This window comes from Magallana gigas, chromosome 1 (genome assembly GCF_963853765.1).
Source record: "Magallana gigas chromosome 1, xbMagGiga1.1, whole genome shotgun sequence".
Classification (NCBI taxonomy): Eukaryota; Metazoa; Mollusca; class Bivalvia; order Ostreida; family Ostreidae; genus Magallana; species Magallana gigas.
The window spans coordinates 2,919,417-2,938,707 of record NC_088853.1 but is presented as its reverse complement, the minus strand read 5'-3'; the positions used below and the strand labels follow the sequence as shown (position 1 = coordinate 2,938,707).

Genomic DNA, 19,291 nt, shown 5'->3' with positions numbered 1-19,291 from the left:
AAGTTTTTATAAGAACTATTTGTGCAAGCGGAATGTGTGCGCACGTGGAAGCATTTGCCGGATGCCTCATATGGACACAACAGTGATCGGCCGAAGCCGATCACAATAATCAAGAACGTTAATCACACGATAAGAATTAAATAGTGCTAAGAAAGAAAGTAGGTGGCCTTATGTTTTATACAGCCTTGCTAGATTTTAGTAATGCTTAAGTACTTTTTAATCGATTGAAATCTGAAGGGGAACAGAAAGGAATTGTGGGTTTTAAAATAATAAACTTTCTTTCAAGGTACTCAAAGACTTTTTCTACATATATACCTGCCTTAAATCTACAAAAAAAGACCGTTCGTAATGCTACCTGTTTTTGGTTATAAATTCACTTCTCTTCCCTACAGGAGGTAAACATAGTTTCACTTGATTAAAATTAAAACCCACCTTAATAATACCTGTAGCCTATGTACAAAATATTTAAATGCTGCCATTGATTGTATTTATTTTAGCTTATACATGTTTCAATACGGATCAATAATGAATTACCAGCTATTTGGTTGGTCGTTTTAAAATGCTTTTAAATATAGTAATGATGAGTTCGGCATTTAAAAGAAAATGCCTAACTGGAAGGATCATAATTAAAAATAGAACTAACCGAATTCAAATAGAAAATGGTGAGACAGCAGAATTAACCTAACGGACGATAGGCAAAAGAAAAAGTTGATTTAACATCATTAAAAATAAAGTAAGTACTTATTGATTTATGCAACAGTTTTAAAGTAATAATTAAAGCTATATTTAGATACTTCTAACATGTTCCTTGCTTAACCCCCCCCCCCCCCCCCTAAAGATAAAGGCTAATTATGAATTGCATACTGTAAATCAATTTTATTCGCGATGACTTTCTTTCGCGATTTAAATTTACTTCCGATAAACTTGTTAGTGACCACTAATGTTCGCGACCAAGACTCATCCATACGACAACAACTGGTCCGCGGCGAGAAATATTCTCGACTACGAGGCTCTCGCGAAATTTGCCAAAAAGTCGAACTTAAAAGAGTTTATATTGCTTGTTTAAACGTCACAGTTAAAGCTTTCAGAAAAACCATAAAAACAACATATATTAAGAAGTGTGAATGATTTTGAACTAATGGTATTCTAATTTACTCTGCTTAATATATATACAATATTTATCTTACTCCATTTTGGGAGTTGGTTTTAATCAACTCTCCTATGCAGTTACTCTGGAAAACCGGAAGTGAAACATTGTTTAGACCTAATCAACACCGCTTACTAGACAGTACTTGAAAATAACCGATAAATTAGATGTATTAAGAAGCATAATTTGTTTCTCAAGGAAACTTTTTCAAAAATACAGTGAAAATAGTCAGGTTTTAAATGGCACAGAGAAAATAGATATCTTTTGTAGTCGTATGTATCTCACGCTAATATTGCTTGAGTAAAATTTTCAGAATTATTTTGATTACTGATATATTTTGCACAGTAGGGTTTAAGGGCATCAAGGAAACGTATTTATAAATACCTTGAAAATTTTAAGATTTTAAATGGTACAATTTTAATATTTTTTTTTTAGTCGTATGTATTCCTACGCCAGAGATCAATATAGTCTCGTTCAACTCGACGCTCGGCTGTCTCCGTAAATCCTTGTCGGAGATTTACGGTTTTAGCCGAGCGTTTGGTTGAGCGAGACTAGAGTTTAATATTGCTAGGACCCATACAATTTTTGAAAAATATATCTATCACTGATAGTTGATTGACATTATTTTATCTTTAAATATCATTTAACATTATTTATATAGGGGTTTCTCATATTCATATTATAAAAATGTGCATAATTCAAATTAGAAACTACATGTACTTGTCATGCAAAATAACATATCATTGATTTTGAAATAAATAAACATCGAAAAAATCAACTCCCGTCAGTTCTTCAGTACTTTGATTTTGAAATATGGGACCCAAACAGAAATGATAATTTTTCTGAAATTATTGCTTAAATTTGGCATTGTAATTGATTATTGGAAGAAACCTAACAATTATTTATAGTCTAAAATATCATTCAGTTATGATTTCAATACAGTATGAAGTTGAACACATGCAGTGACTATAAAAGTCAAATCCAAGTCAAAGTTTAAAAAACCTTGCTTTACTAATGGCTTCAAATGCCAGTACATAATGAATACAACAGAAAATGAAATGATTTTCGAGTAATCAAATAATAACGCAAAATAAAAAAGACATAATATTAACGCCAACTTTCCAAAACTTTGATACAAATAGACATACATTTATTGTCTCATATAAAAGTAAAAGAGTAGGGGTCACATCTCAAAAAATTGAGATATGACATGAAATAAACTTATTTTAGGAAAAAATGGAGGTAAACTTTCCTTGAAATTTTAATGAAATGTACGCTAAATATGCCAAATATGTCGATAGACAAATTCTTGTTCAAAAATGTTTTTAAGAACAACATGAATATATCGTATTACACAAACTATAAGGAAATTTAGTTTGCGCTGAAAATTAGGAGGCCAAAGTAACAGTAATCTTTAACTATTGAGTTATGAAAATTGTTCATTTTCTTCTTAAAAGCCTTCCGCTATAAAATATAGTCCCTTACGAAACTCTGTAAATATATGATTTTCTTTTAACAATTTTATTCAATATGTTTTTTTAGCATTGTAAAAGAAAGATATACAAATAGAATCGATATATGATGCACACTTTTAGATAAGAGGTGACATAAAGTAGTTTCCGAAAAAGAGAGGAGCGAACCTCTTTAAATACTAGTTTTAAACAATATGATTCTGATGGGGTTTTCCGTCTATAGCCTGGAATATTAGTAAAAAAATGTACGCAATTATTTAAATACAGTTAAAAAATTCATTGCCATAGGAAATCATATATCGTTGTTTTTAAGATTAGTAAACAATAAAATCAGAGCCCATCAGTACTTCGTTACTTTGGTTCGATTTGCTGTAAAATGTTGTAAATAAAGTTGTGTTTCAAACTCTCCACAGCTGACTTCCTGTGTTTAAATATAGTTAGTCACAAGTAAAAGCTTGAAAGTGGAAGATTAAACAAATTTAAATTGTCTTTGCTATATTGAGATGCAATATCAAAGGCATTTCTGTCCTTTCAAACAATAGGAAAGTAAAAAGAAAGATTATTCAGGCATAAAACATCATTTTGTAAGGTGGATGGGGCATCTTTATCCAAAATAATCTTTACAAGCAATAAAAATAAAAGGTTCTCAAAATCATAAAAATCTAGATCCGGGCAAGAAAAAAGATATTTATTGAGAACTTATGATAATTTTACATATCTTTAAACTTTAATCTTAATTAAATAATGTAAAAAATGATCATAGAAACATAAATACCCATTTGTGAAATGAAAACCCACAGCCGGTGATCAGAATAAATTTCAATGAAAGGTGTACATGGACACTCGCTGCGGTGAACACTATACCACATAATGGCGCAAAATACAATAAACTGGTTTGACCAGGTGTAATTTCTGGGTAAATACGTAATACTATTGTTTAAATCACGTGATCAGAAAACTCCTTATATTTTTAGATATCGATCCACAGGTATTCAATAATCAAAGAGAGATAACTCTTTTGGGAAAACAGTAAAAATTGAAATGGAAGTAATTACGTTCTAGGTATTTGACAAATAAATATATATGAAAATATGACCCCTATTACATTAACACAACCACCAAGGATCTAGATTTTTATGATCCTTGGTGGTTGTGGTAAGGGGGTAGGGGGAGTGTGAGTAATTTTCATTAGATATCTTTTTTCTTGTCCGGTGTGAGACAGCAGTGGGAGATTTTTCTCACACCCGTAATAATGAATGATTCTATTAATTTCCAGTTCCATTTTTTACATGCTCCGACAAAAGGGAGGAGGGAACTTCACAGAATTTATGTTTCCTATAAGTATATATTTAAGAAAAGTGTATGTTGCGAAGAAAACACCTCTCCACTCCGATGCTACGTACTGTGATACAGCTCCAAGTGTATTCTGAAGTATTCTCATGACCCTAATTTGGACTCGTCCACTAATCGGCGTGCCAAAAAATATGACTGAGACATTATGGCGCTGTCAGTTTTCGGATAGCAAAGTGTTTTCGGTCCATTCCGCTCCCCACAAAAAGGTTTGTGAGGAAGGGTGCGGATCAGAAACCCTTGACTTGGTAAGATGCTCGAAGTCCTGCTTTATCATTCACGCGCAGATTTCCGATGCTTTGAATGAACTCATCTATAAATCCATGGGGAGGGGCAAAATGAATATTTTTACATTTGTTTTGTAACAACTACAATATTATACTAATACTTTGGATTGAATATAATAGAAAAAATCTACAGAATCAACTTACACACTTTACTACTAAACGTTTAATGTAAAATTTGTAAAACGCGTGTTATACCATTTTCAAAACAAATGAAATCGCCCAATTGATCAATAATCAGGTCACACCACGCCTCGGCAATTTAGATCCGCCGGAGCCAGTTACCTTTCCAGCTAAATATAATATATATTAGTTTTCATTCGAACTAATAATTATTTGTTGATGATGATATTCCAACCCAAATTATTACTTACATTGTACCGTAATAGACAATAATATGTAAGAACGTGTTGCCGTGACACCTCCCTTTTCACTGTTCAAATATGACTAATCTATTTTTTAATCCGAATTACACACGTGCATGATAAAAGTTTTTTTTACTTGAAAACTCTTGCTCACTGTAGCTTATATCATCCCATATAACATTTTCATGAATTGCAAATGTAAATGTTGACACAATTTATCTTTATTATGAAAAATCATGATGTCGCTTGCTCCCATTAAATGCACTGTTTCGTCATGACGTCAGGCATTTATGGTGATAAGTTCGGCGAATAATAAAAACCAAAGTACTGAAGAACTGACGGGAGTGGATTTTGTTGATGTTTATTTATTTTAAAATCAATGATATGTTATTTTGCATGACAAGTACATATATAGTTACGCACATTTTTAAAATATGAATTTTTGGACTTTTTCGACAAGAATGTCGAGGAACCCCCATATGAATCATGTTCAATAATATTTAAAGATAACATTAATTCAATCAAACTATGTATCAGTAATAAAAATATTTCTCGAACATTGTATGAATCCAAGCAATATTGAACTCTAGGAAAACGCTCGACTGACACCGTAAATCTCCGACAAGGATTTACGGAGACAGCCGAGCGTCGAGTTGAACGAAACTATATTGAACTCTGGCGTAGGAATACATACGACTAAAAAAAATATTTAAATTGTTCGTACCATTTAAAATCTGACTATTTACAAGGTATTTATAAATAAGTTTCCTTGAAAAACAATGCTTTAGCAAACATTACATCAAATTTATCAATTATTTTCAAGAACTAAGTCTTGTCAGCAGCAATGATTTGTGGTGAGGTCCAAACACTGTTTCACTTTCGGGTTGTCTGATTAACTGCATAGGAGAGTTGATTAAAATCAACTCCCAAAAATCCTAACAGGATAGATAATAGTTAAACAGTAGAAGTATGTATCGTCACACGAAGTGTTTAATGGGATTAATCAAATATTTCATTTCCATGCAGCGTACTAGATCGAACGAGGAAAATACTAGTTTTCACAAAAATGAACTTAAGAAAAACAATTCTATTTATTCATTACACAACAAATTGTGATTGAAAGTATTTGTTACGTGAATGTTAAATAGTAACGTTCAAGCAGCATTGATTGCAATCATTTTAACAATTGAATGCGTTATATGGTTTATTATGCGGGATATGAAGGTAGCAACGTTGCAAACAAAATACCTAATCTATGTCCTTTATTCTGCAGTGATCGCTACCTTAATAGCACGCATAAATCATCAAAAAATCATTTTATTGCGAAGACCCTGATGTCCACGCAGAAAATATATAAACGAGCTAGTCTGATTCCTGCGCGTTATTATGGGTAGCTAAGGAACAAGGCTAGCACACAGAATCTGAATCAAGATCGGGATTCTATAACATATGGACATGATCAAAGGCGCTATAATTTTAAAACTGCAAGTGAACAGTACAAAATCAAAGCACTGGCCGATTTAACCCTAACACAAAAACTGATTTTACATTTTTTCTATAGGTCATATATATACATTTATTTGTAAAATTTTGATCACAAAAAGGGGTTGTTATCTATTGATCTTTTACAGTGTAATACATCAAGTCTCGCTGGAATAGGTCATAAAAGTGTCATAAAAGACCATAAAAACCTGGGGAGCCTCCGAGGGGGGGGGGGGGAGCACCAGGGCTTTTTCCTGGACCCGCCAGGAACCTCATAGCGTCTCACATCTCCAGCCGCTTCGGCTTTCCGTTTCAAAAAATCCCGAATCCGCCAGTGCAAAGTATCCCTTTAAAAACAAATGATCGACATCTGACATGAACTGTCAGCATTTGTGGAATACGTTAAATATTATGCCAAAACTACAATATGCATCAAATAGCATAAATCGCCATGTTTTGTTGTATTCCAAAATAACTTACCTATACATTCAGTAGAAGAGGCTTGTGTACTTTCCGATTAAAATTCTAATACATTTAAGCATGATTAAAGGGGCATGGTCACGATTTTGGTCAAATTTTCTTTTTTTCTTTTTATTATTTGCAATGCTTTAGGAATGCATTTTAATGGTCAAATGAAATCTGGGTCCCAGTCGTTGAGTTTTAAGTAAGATACAGGGCTTACAATTCTTCGTCATGTAAACAAGGCTCTTGCCCTGTTTTTGTTTACATAGGTTCAATATACCAGTAAAAATCTTTTTAAAGCTGATTTGTCTATCTTATTATTCATGTTAAGGATAAATAAACAGTTCCTAACTATAAACACATTCATTTTAGGTCTAAAACTGGCATTTTCACTTCAACATTCAAAATGTTGTTATCTATTGATCTTTTACAGTGTAATACATCAAGTCTAGCTGGAATGGGTCATAAAAGTGTCATAAAAGACCAAAAACCTGGGAGCTTCCGGGGGGGGGGGGGCGGGGGGCACCAGGGCTTTTTCCTGGACCCGCTAGGAACCTCATAGCGTCTCACATCTCCAGCCGCTTCGGCTTTCCGTTTCAAAAAATCCCGAATCCGCCACTGCAAAGTATTCCTTTTAAAACAAATGATCGACATCTGACATGAACTGTCAGCATTTGTGGAATACGTTAAATATTATGCCAAAACTACAATATGCATAAAATAGCATAAATCGCCATGTTTTGTTGTATTCCAAGTTAGATTACCTATACATTCAGTAGAAGAGGCTTGTGTACTTTCCGATTAAAATTCTAATGCATTTAAGCATGATTTAAGGGGCATGGTCACGATTTTGGTCAAATTTTCTTTTTTTCTTTTTATTATTTGCAATACTTTAGGAATGCATTTTAATGGTCAAATGAAATCTGGGTCCCAGTCGTTGAGTTTTAAGTAAGATACAGGGTTTACAATTCTTCGTCGTGTAAACAAGGCTCTTGCCCTATTTTTGTTTACATAGGTTCAATATAACAGTAAAAATCTTTTTAAAGCTGATTTGTCTATCTTATTATTCATGTTAAGGATAAATAAACAGTTCCTAACTATAAACACATTCATTTTAGGTCTTAAACTGGCATTTTCACTTCAACATTCAAAATGTTGTTATCTATTGATCTTTTACAGTGTAATACATCAAGTCTAGCTGGAATGGGTCATAAAAGTGTCATAAAAGACCAAAAACCTGGGGAGCTTCCGGGGGGGGGGGGGGCACCAGGGCTTTTTCCTGGACCCGCTAGGAACCTCATAGCGTCTCACATCTCCAGCCGCTTCGGCTTTCCGTTTCAAAAAATCCCGAATCCGCCACTGCAAAGTATTCCTTTTAAAACAAATGATCGACATCTGACATGAACTGTCAGCATTTGTGGAATACGTTAAATATTATGCCAAAACTACAGTATGCATCAAATAGCATAAATCGCCATGTTTTGTTGTATTCCAAAATAGCTTACCTATACATTCAGTAGAAGAGGCTTGGGTACTTTCCGATTAAAATTCTAATGCATTTAAGCATGATTTAAGGGGCATGGTCACGATTTTGGTCAAATTTTCTTTTTTTCTTTTTATTATTTGCAATGCTTTAGGAATGCATTTTAATGATCAAATGAAATCTGGGTCCCAGTCGTTGAGTTTTAAGCAAGATACAGGGTTTACAATTCTTCGTCATGTAAACAAGGCTCTTGCCCTGTTTTGTTTACATAGGTTCAATATACCAGTAAAAAGCTTTTTAAAGCTGATTTGTCTATCTTATTATTCATGTTAAGGATAAATAAACATTTCTTAACTATAAACACATTCATTTTAGGTCTAAAACTGGCATTTTCACTTCAACATTCATAATGGAAACAAAAGCTTTGTTTACATAGTGAAGAATTGTAAGCTATGTAACTCGCTTATTAATCATCAAATGACACTCAAATCTTGGCTGACTATTAAAATGCCCCACTGAAGCATTGTAATCATTAAAATCGAAAACATAATTTTTGCCCTTTTAAATCTAGTGGTTAAATGCAGTAAATCCACTATAATATGCATCATAACACTTTTGCAATTAGAAATCTCCTCTGCAGATGTCTTCATATCAAAGCAAGGGGCTAGAGTCGGTGGAATCTATGAAAATTTTAAGGCTTTCACGTCTTCATTAGAAACTCATGCAAATGGTCCACGTATTGCAGTCCTTTTATAAAGGACAGCAACTTGTTGCTTAAATTTACATTTCTCTTGTATGAGAGGATAAGGCGTGTAAAATGCCTATACATGGATGGGTAATATACTGACAAAATAAGATATCAATAAATCTGGGTTTTTTTTTAAATTATTCAAAACAAGATATTTTTAACATATCAGCGATTTTTAACCATTAATTGTGTTCAATATACTTGTAACATGTGACTCAAACAGGCGTATACATATCAAAATCACCTCCAAATAGTGTCATTGTTTAGAACTTAAAGGCCCTTTATTTCATTGAGTGCGTCTGTGCTCCATGTTTCACTCATAGGTTAAATAAGGTATCATAGAAAACAAACCGATTTCAATCAACAAAACGTGGAGAGATGACCCACTATACATTAAAAATATCATTTTGTCATCCCATAATTGTGCAATACGTGATTTTGCTTAGATTGACGAATGTTTCAGCCAATCGATAAATGGGGTGTGTAGATTTCAGTCTTATCAGTTTCTATCGAGCTATGAATAGCAATCGATTTTCGTAGGAAATAGAGGGAATCATACGCGTTCTATTGTGTTGTTATTCGCGTTCTTTGTCAAGCTTTCAAGACTCCTTCTATCTCTCTGATAAAATTAAACTCGGCTGTTTGTTTTCTTAGTCCCCTTTCGGTTTTCACCGGAGGGGACTATAGCTTTCCTCTGTGTTCGTCAGTTTGTCTGTCTGTCCGTCCATCCGTCCGTCCGTCCGTCCGTCTGTCTGTCTGTCCGTCCGTCTGTCTGTCCCACTTCAGTTTTCCACACTTGTTTTCTTTATGCGTTTGAGGAAAAATGTGAAATTTTTTGAACAGCTTCAAAATGTCAAACTACAGATCAAGTTTACACTTTTGTAGCGTCTGGTTGACGTATTTCCTAGAAAATTAATTTTTTATATTTCAATTTTCTAAAGTTTGGGTTCGTTATCAGGTGCGATGTGTATTGAATAAACGAGGAAAGAATGTAGTCAGTAATTATATCGTGCATTACTTGAACCATTCCTTTTTTGTTTCTAACAAACAAATAAGTTCTGTAAAATAGTGTCAAGCATTATGTTGTAAATTTAATCGACGGTTTTTTTAATTAATATGTTTTACGGTGCTACCGTTCTGGCGAGCACAGCAAGAATTACACATATCTTGCATCATTGTCAACCTAGTGTTATTTAGGTATCAACGAACGTCAAAGAATTTTTGAGAGATTATTTCTCTACAATAAGTATGCTGGGGCAAATGTATTAATTTTAATGGTAATGATACATACAGCGCAACCCCCTACCCCTCTTCAGAGAGAGAGAGAGAGAGAGAGAGAGAGAGAGAGAGAGAGAGAGAGAGAGAGAGAGTTTCCGGTTCCTGTTTGTAGGTGTGTAATTTTCCACTTTTAAGTTTAATGGTTTGACTATATGCAATATCTACATAAATTCTTTAATTTTTTCTCTTTATTACTTTTTATTTAGTTCAAAATATCCTATTGTTTATTTCCTCCCTACTGATATACTTATATACTTACCTGCCCACTGTACATGCATGCACAATTAGCTTAAAAATGAATCGATATGACAGTAAAGTATGGCTCTTGCTAGTATATATTTAAATAATCTCTATATTAAAAACAAAAATCATATGTCAATGAGACAGGTATCGCAGTCTATACTGAAATAGCTAGTACACGCATATAACGGATGTTTGATCCACCTCTAAATTTATCGCGGGAAATATAGCGCGAGAGCACTGTGACGTCATCCATAACTTTGTTCGTCTTTGTTTTCGTATATCGACTCAATACGAAGGAATGGAAGCAACTAACAAATCCCTTGAGTCTCGCCAAAGCATATGCAGTACTCTAAACGTGTCTTCAAACCTTAAGAAACCGTAAATTACGAGTTAAAAGTCGGCCATTTTTAGCATAGCACCACGGGTGAAAACATTAGAGAGCATTATGAGACGTAGACAAAAAAAAATTTGTTTGATGAATCGAAGGTTTAGCTTGTTCTTTTTCCCGCGCACACTGGTTCTTAGAGCTCGCTTCGCTCGCCGGCGCTGCGATTACAATCGGGTTCGTTATCGGGTTGGTCTGTTGAAATGATATTCTGCATAACAGTGCATTGTTTTCACTTTTCACAAATTTCTACAAATTTGGTAGGGGGCGTGTATTGCTTATGCAATACTCTCAGAATGCTTGTTTAAATAGACACTACTTATTTGACTAGTTATTTCTGATTTACCGATAAGTAGGACTAGAATGGTATGCTTTTCCCAATTTTAATTATATATTATTGTATTCTGTAGCATTCAATATGTCGAACCTATTTTCACATGCAACAAGACTTTAAATATCTTCCCGAGTAAACATATTGCAAAATCAATTTTATCCACAATAAACTTTTGTATTAAGTTAATTTTGTAATAAATTAGGGGAAATTGTGTGCTTTTAAATTAATGAGGATTTTTTGGCATGTCATACATAGGTTCACACGGAAATAAAATCTTTCCTGCTTTATAGACTTTGTTGAAAGAACAATTAAAAAGCTATGGTAATTGTTGGCTCACTACGCTTTTAAATAAAGTCATTTGTGATATAGAAGGTCATGACAAATGATTTATTCTTTTTAACATAAAAATTGAGCTTTGCTAGAGAGGTACTGAAATGTGAAATTGCATTGGTTGTTTTTCGGGTTTTATATAAAAAAAAAAAGAAGGTGCAATCTTGGTGTCCAATACAACAAAACCTGTTGCTGTATCATTTCAACTGTACACGACCAGGATGCTATACAACTAAAACAGATACAGTACAAATAGGCAAAATAACTAGATCTCGATTGCATATTTTTTTTAAAGAAACCTTCTCTTGGGTCTAATCAAGCGCATCTTAGGAATAAAAACAAGATCAGAAAAAAAATATTATGAACGTAGATGCTAGTAAACGAAGGCTTTAACTGCTAGTAAGAGGATCAATTTCTTGCTTGACCAATGGTTGAATTTATATGTTACTGTGATGTTACCTTGACCAATGGTTGAGTATATGTGTTACCGTGATGTTACCTTGACCAATGGTTGAGTAAATATGTTACCTGATGTTACCTTGACCAATGGTTGAATATATATTTTACTGTGATATTACCTTGACCAATGGTTGAGTATATATGTTACCATGATGTTACTTTGACCAATGGTTGAGTAAATGTGTTACCGTGATGTTACCTTGACCAATGGTTGAGTAAATATGTTACCTGATGTTACCTTGACCAATGGTTGAGTATATATGTTACCGTGATGTTACCTTGACCAATGGTTGAGTATATATGTTACCGTGATGTAAACTTGACCAATGGTTGAATATATATGTTACCGTGATGTTACCTTGACTAATGGTTGAATATATATGTTACTGTGATATTCCCTTGACCAATGGTTGAGTATATATGTTACCATGATGTTACCTTGACCAATGGCTGAATATATATGTTACCGTGATGTTACCTTAACCAATGGTTGAGTATATATGTTACTATGATGTAAACTTGACCAATGGTTGAATATATATGTTACCGTGATGTTACCTTGACCAATGGTTGAATATATATGTTACTGTGATATTACCTTGAGCTGAGTATATATGATACTGTGATGTTACCTTGTCCAATGGTTAAGTATATATGTTACCGTGATGTTACCTTGTCCAATGGTTAAGTATATATGTTACCGTGATGTTACCTTGACCAATGGTTGAGTATATATGTTACCGTGATGTAAACTTGACCAATGGTTGAATATATATGTTACCATGATGCTACCTTGACCAATGGTTGAGTATATATGTTACCATGATGTTACTTTGACCAATGGTTGAGTAAATGTGTTACCGTGATGTTACCTTGACCAATGGTTGAGTAAATATGTTACCTGATGTTACCTTGACCAATGGTTGAGTATATATGTTACCGTGATGTTACCTTGACCAATGGTTGAGTATATATGTTACCGTGTTGTAAACTTGACCAATGGTTGAATATATATGTTACCGTGATGTTACCTTGACCAATGGTTGAATATATATGTTACTGTGATATTCCCTTGACCAATGGTTGAGTATATATGTTACCATGATGTTACCTTGACCAATGGCTGAATATATATGTTACCGTGATGTTACCTTAACCAATGGTTGAGTATATATGTTACTATGATGTAAACTTGACCAATGGTTGAATATATATGTTACCGTGATGTTACCTTGACCAATGGTTGAATATATATGTTACTGTGATATTACCTTGAGCTGAGTATATATGATACTGTGATGTTACCTTGTCCAATGGTTAGGTATATATGTTACTGTGATGTTACCTTGTCCAATGGTTAAGTATATATGTTACCGTGATGTTACCTTGTCCAATGGTTAAGTATATATGTTACCGTGATGTTACCTTGACCAATGGTTGAGTATATATGTTACCGTGATGTAAACTTGACCAATGGTTGAATATATATGTTACCATGATGCTACCTTGACCAATGGTTGAGTATATATGTTACCATGATGTTACTTTGACCAATGGTTGAGTAAATGTGTTACCGTGATGTTACCTTGACCAATGGTTGAGTAAATATGTTACCTGATGTTACCTTGACCAATGGTTGAGTATATATGTTACCGTGATGTTACCTTGACCAATGGTTGAGTATATATGTTACCGTGTTGTAAACTTGACCAATGGTTGAATATATATGTTACCGTGATGTTACCTTGACCAATGGTTGAATATATATGTTACTGTGATATTCCCTTGACCAATGGTTGAGTATATATGTTACCATGATGTTACCTTGACCAATGGCTGAATATATATGTTACCGTGATGTTACCTTAACCAATGGTTGAGTATATATGTTACTATGATGTAAACTTGACCAATGGTTGAATATATATGTTACCGTGATGTTACCTTGACCAATGGTTGAATATATATGTTACTGTGATATTACCTTGAGCTGAGTATATATGATACTGTGATGTTACCTTGTCCAATGGTTAGGTATATATGTTACCGTGATGTTACCTTGTCCAATGGTTAAGTATATATGTTACCGTGATGTTACCTTGACCAATGGTTGAGTATATATGTTACCGTGATGTAAACTTGACCAATGGTTGAATATATATGTTACCATGATGCTACCTTGACCAATTGTTGAGTATAAATGTTACCATGATGTTACCTTGACCAATGGTTGAATATATATGTTACCGTGATGTTACCTTGTATTTATATTTTTGTTTTAGAAAAATAATAGTACGTCAAGTGATTCAAGCAAAAGGATATATTTGTTTTGCTAATACTTTACTCATTAACATGATAATGTAATTGTTAGTATTTTAGGTATGTAAATATATAAACAATTCAAGGTATGCTTATTTAAATACATGTATTCTACATTTAAAGTAGTATAAAAAAAAGGAATGTATTTTTGACATTTTAAATCATTCATAATTTGTTATTTTCATTTGGTTTTCAGAATTCTTTGGACTGTACCATTTTATGACGAAGCATGTCTAATTCAAAGTTCCAACTAACTGGAGAGAACACTAATCTGGCCCGTGTGGCCCAGATGATATTGGGTCCATGCACTAACGTACTACGTGATGTTCTAAGGAAGGAGATCTCCCCGTCCGATTTGGAGAAAAAAGTCAGAGCTTATATTTCTATGAAAAAGAAATCTCTCATCAACAAACACCAGGAGGCACTTGTATACGGTCACGATTACTCAAAATTTGATGTTACATTGCTGTACTTCCTATTACGGAATATGTGCTCAATTCAACCGCATTCAAACAAATGGGGAAAGAACCCAAGAGCGGGAGATGGAAGTGTGTCAGCAAACATTGAACGAATTCGACTGTTAAGAAATGAATATGGACACAATTCGGAAACATCTATCTCCGACACAGTCTTTATAAAAAACTACCAATATATTAAGGACACTGTTCAGGAGTTGGAGATGTACTTAGGTACCTCCACTAAATACCAGGACGAGGTGAAGGAACTGGAAACTTGTCCCATGGATCCTACACAAAGCGAGAAAAATATAAAAGAACTACTTGACCTCCATGAAAAATTCAAAGATATTTCAGGTATTTTTCTTTGCAATGTTAAAAAAGCAAGAGGGATTCCTGTCGAGATATAAAACAGCACTAATAATAAATACATAATTGTATTTTACAGAAGATGTCAAAGAAATGAAGAACACAGTTCTTCCTTGGAATATAAAAGGTAAAGAGTGTCTCCAAAGTAAACGATACTAAATTTATTTGAATTAAATTGAAATTGAAATTGAAAATAGTAAAAAAAAAAGATGTTAGATTATATATAACCAACCTAATGGGAAAAAAATTGAAAAAAGCATTCCACTAGAAAAGATATGTTATTAGGAGAAATTACCTTGCTGTGTAAAATACAAGACAACCTAAACAATGTACTTTCTTTAGAGATGATAAAAAATAAACATCCTCATTGTTTACAAAAATTATTGTAAACATATAATGTGTTGCAATCTGCATGTCTGCTAAAAATATGTAGAAAAACAAAACAAATGTGTTCATTTTAATGCAATGTTTCAATTCAGTTTAAAGTCATGTAGCAGCACCCCTTCTCCCAACCCCACATATATTTGGAAGTATGCTAAAAACAGAAAATAGCTACAAAAAACCCACATCAACAACAACAGAACAACTTTATGGTACCATGCATTCCCCACGGATAAAATTTTGAAGATGAGAAGGTGGCATTTCATGAATATTATGACTGTTACTAACACTTTTTTTTTCGATTAATAGAAATATGATGCATAGTGGGTTTTTTTTTTACATTCTTAGGTAGCTGAGTCACTTTTTCTATATGATTTTCTCTGTCGATGTACTTCGTGCTCTTGTTTATGTGGAGATAGTATGGTTGTATATTGGAAATGTATTTAATGAAAAGAAATCTTCTGTATTAGTTGGGGATAAACTGAACCAATGATCATAATGTCCATTACAGTAATTTGTAAATGCATGGTCTTAAAGCTTCAGTGTCATCAATACTTTCAAATCCCTCAACTCATTCCTCAACTCAAACTCTTAGAAATTTAAAGATAATACTCAGACTTGAGGCTGAGGGTTGACTTTAGGAAAGTAGTTCTTAGATTGGGCAATGCTCCTAAGGAAACCAATATACAATGTACGGCATTTGACGACAGTCTACAGAAAGGATATGCCATAAATGTAAAAGCTGGTAGAGTGGTGCAAGGGCATACAATTAGAACTTTAAATTACAGACAATTATAAAATGTAAGAGTAAGATAAATACTGTTATCGTTTCACAAGTCCTTAACAAAGGTTAATTTATTCAGAGAATCGACAGAAATATACTGACCCATGTATTATTTCTTTACTATCAAGATTTACGAATTAATCTTACAAACTCCCCACATCTTTGCACTCACATGATCGATGTTAGGAATAGATACGTTATATTTATCAATATTTGAAAAATCTCATTCTCACAATTTGTAAGACAATCTGCAAATTGTGTTGTAGCATCTTAGGTATTGTAGATTAAACTTTGTTCAAATCAGGATTTTTGGGTAAGGATGGGATTTTACAAGTACTCAATCAGAATACCCAGGTATTTTTAGATTGTGCATAATTGAGTTTGCTTAAATCAAGATTCAAGGGGCAGATTTGAAAAAAAATGGTGGTGGGGAAGGGAATGATTTATACAGAAAATCAGTTTAATTATTTTTAAAAAAAATATTCTAATCATGTAAGCAACTTTACATTTGTTTATCCGCAATTGTTAAGGTCTTCCGTTTCCAACGGAAGACCTTATAGTGATTGTAATGTTTTTTATTAAGGTCTTCCGTTTCCAACGGAAGACCTTATAGTGATTGTAAGGTTTTTTATTATTATTTTTTTTTTCCTTTTTTTGTCCACAAGATTTCTCGGAGATGGCTGGATAGATATTTTTGAAATTTTCTGGAATGAAAGACAATGATAATATCTCTAGGCGTTTTTTTCATTTTTTTAAAATTCATTTCCGGTCGTCCGTTTCCTGTCCCGCGTTGAAAAAGCTTGTCACCTCGAGATCTCAAAAACGGTAAAGTTTTGAACACCCAAACTTTGTGGGATGATAGACCTATAGCTGTAGATGTGTTTAAACTATTTTTTTTTGTTCGTCGTAACTTCCGGTCGTCACCGGAAGCACTTCAAAAATTATTATTTCTACGCATTAAATTTCTTTTCCATAGAATAAACATAAAACTATAATTCTATACATAAGTTACCTATGCGGTGTTATATCAACAAAAAAATTCTACTTCCGGTGAGATATCTCAATTATCTCAGGTAGCTTTTTAAAAACACAATTTGTACCCGCGAGATCTCGAAAACTATAAGCGATCAAGACACGAAACTTTCATGGATGATAGACATTTGATTGAAGATGTGTTTAACCGGTTTCATTTTGTCTTCCGTCACTTCCGGTCCATACCGGAAAAGTTAAAAAAATCGAGCTGTTTATCAGTTTAACTGTTTTCTTTTGATATTTTTTAGTTAGATAAATGAAAAATAATGTACAAATGGCAAGTATACAAGAAATATTGAATACAATTCAGATTGAACACTTCCGTTTGCCCGTTTCCTGTCCAGAAACCATAAACCTTATTTCGACGAGATCTCAAAAACAGTAACGACTTGAACAACAAAACTTTATGGGATGATAGACCTATGTATGTACATGTGTTAACACTATTTTGTTTTATCCGGCGTAACTTCCGGTCGTCACAGGAAGTACACCCAATTTTGATTTTTAAAAAATATTTTGGTTATTTAGCATTGAAGTAACATTTAGCTATAGAAATACAAAAAGTCATCTACACATGGTAAAAAAAAAGTTCTACTTCCGGTGAGACATCTCATATATCTCAGATAGCCTTCTTTTTTAAAAACAAAGTATAAATAAGATCTCAGAAACTGTGATAGATCAAGACACAAAGCTTATATATATTATATCCATTTTCTGTTTACAAGATAACTGGATTTTTTGTGCAGGTTAATACATGAGGAACGGAAGACCTTTTTGTTGCTATAGCAACAAGAGTCTAGTTAAGGTCTTCCGTTTCCAACGGAAGACCTTATAGAGATTGTAAGGTTTTTTATTATTATTTTTTTCCCAGTTTTTGTTCACAAGATTTCTCAGAGATGGCTGGATAGATTTACTTGAAGTTTTCAGGATTGATAGAAAATGATCATATCTCGAGGCGATTTTTTCATTTTTTGAAAATTCATTTCCTGTCGTCCGTTTCCTGTCCCGTGACGAAAAGCTTGTCACCTCGAGATCTCAAAAATGGTAAAGACTTGAACATCCAAACTTTTTTGGGATGATAGAACTATAGTTGTAGATGTGTTTAAACATTTTTGTTTTGTTCGTCGTAACTTCCGGTCGTCACCGGAAGCTCTTCAAAATTTTTTGTTTTTACGTATTTAATTTATTTTCCATAGAATAAAAATATTAGTATAGATCCTTAATATGTCATCTATACAATGTATAATAAGCAAAAAAATTCTACTTCCGGTGAGATATCTCGATTATCTCAGGAAGCTTTTTTAAAACAAATTTTGTACCCGCAAGTTCTCAGGTACTGTACGTTACCAAGACACGAAACTTTCACGAATCATAGACATTTGATTGAAGATGTGTTGAAACAGTTTCATTTTGTCTTCCGTCACTTCCGGTCCACAGCGGAAGAGTTCAAACAAATCAAACTGTTCATCCGTTAAACTGTTTGTATTTGATAGTTTTAGCTACTTCGATGAATAATAATGTAAAACAGGAAAGTAAACAAGATATAAAAATTTTAATTTCATTAAGCACCTCCGTTTGTCCGTTTCCTGTCCCGAGACAAAAATTTCTATCGGAGAGATCTCAAAAACGGTAACGACTTCAACAATCAAACTTTGTAGGATTATAGACCTGTGTATGGATACGTGTTAACACTATTTTGTTTCATCCGGCGTAACTTCCGGTCGTCACAGGAAGTACACCAAATTCTGATTTTTTAAAAATGTGTTGGTTATTTAACATGGAAGTAACATTTTAGTTATAAAAATACAAGAGGTCTTCCACACATGGTAAAAAACCAAAAAAAGTTCTACTTCAGGTGAGACATCTCAAATATCTCAGGTAGCCTTCTTTAAAAAAAAAAACTACCCCCAAGATTTCAGAAACTGTGAGAGATCAAGACACAAAACCTGTATGGATAATGGACATTTGAATGAACATGTGTTTAACGGGTTCCATTTGGTCGTACGTCACTTCCGGTTTTCACTCGAAGTGTTCAAGCAATAAAAGGTTGGTTTTTTTAACATTATAATTTTTTCAACATTTTACTTAATGTGATGAACAATAACGTATCATAGGTAAATGTATTAAAA

General features: G+C 33.4%; 1 protein-coding gene across 1 annotated transcript in view; it reads left to right on the top strand.

The window, feature by feature from the left end:
* The first annotated feature begins 593 nt into the window (after nucleotides 1–593).
* Nucleotides 594–19,291, top strand: part of LOC105346777 (uncharacterized) — a 42,907-nt gene continuing 24,209 nt past the window's right edge. The window contains exons 1-3 of the mRNA XM_066080708.1: nucleotides 594–733; nucleotides 14,338–14,953; nucleotides 15,045–15,092. Coding sequence (XP_065936780.1) covers nucleotides 14,371–14,953; nucleotides 15,045–15,092 — 631 coding nt within the window. The 5' untranslated portion in view covers nucleotides 594–733; nucleotides 14,338–14,370. The remainder of the gene's footprint in view (nucleotides 734–14,337; nucleotides 14,954–15,044; nucleotides 15,093–19,291) is intronic.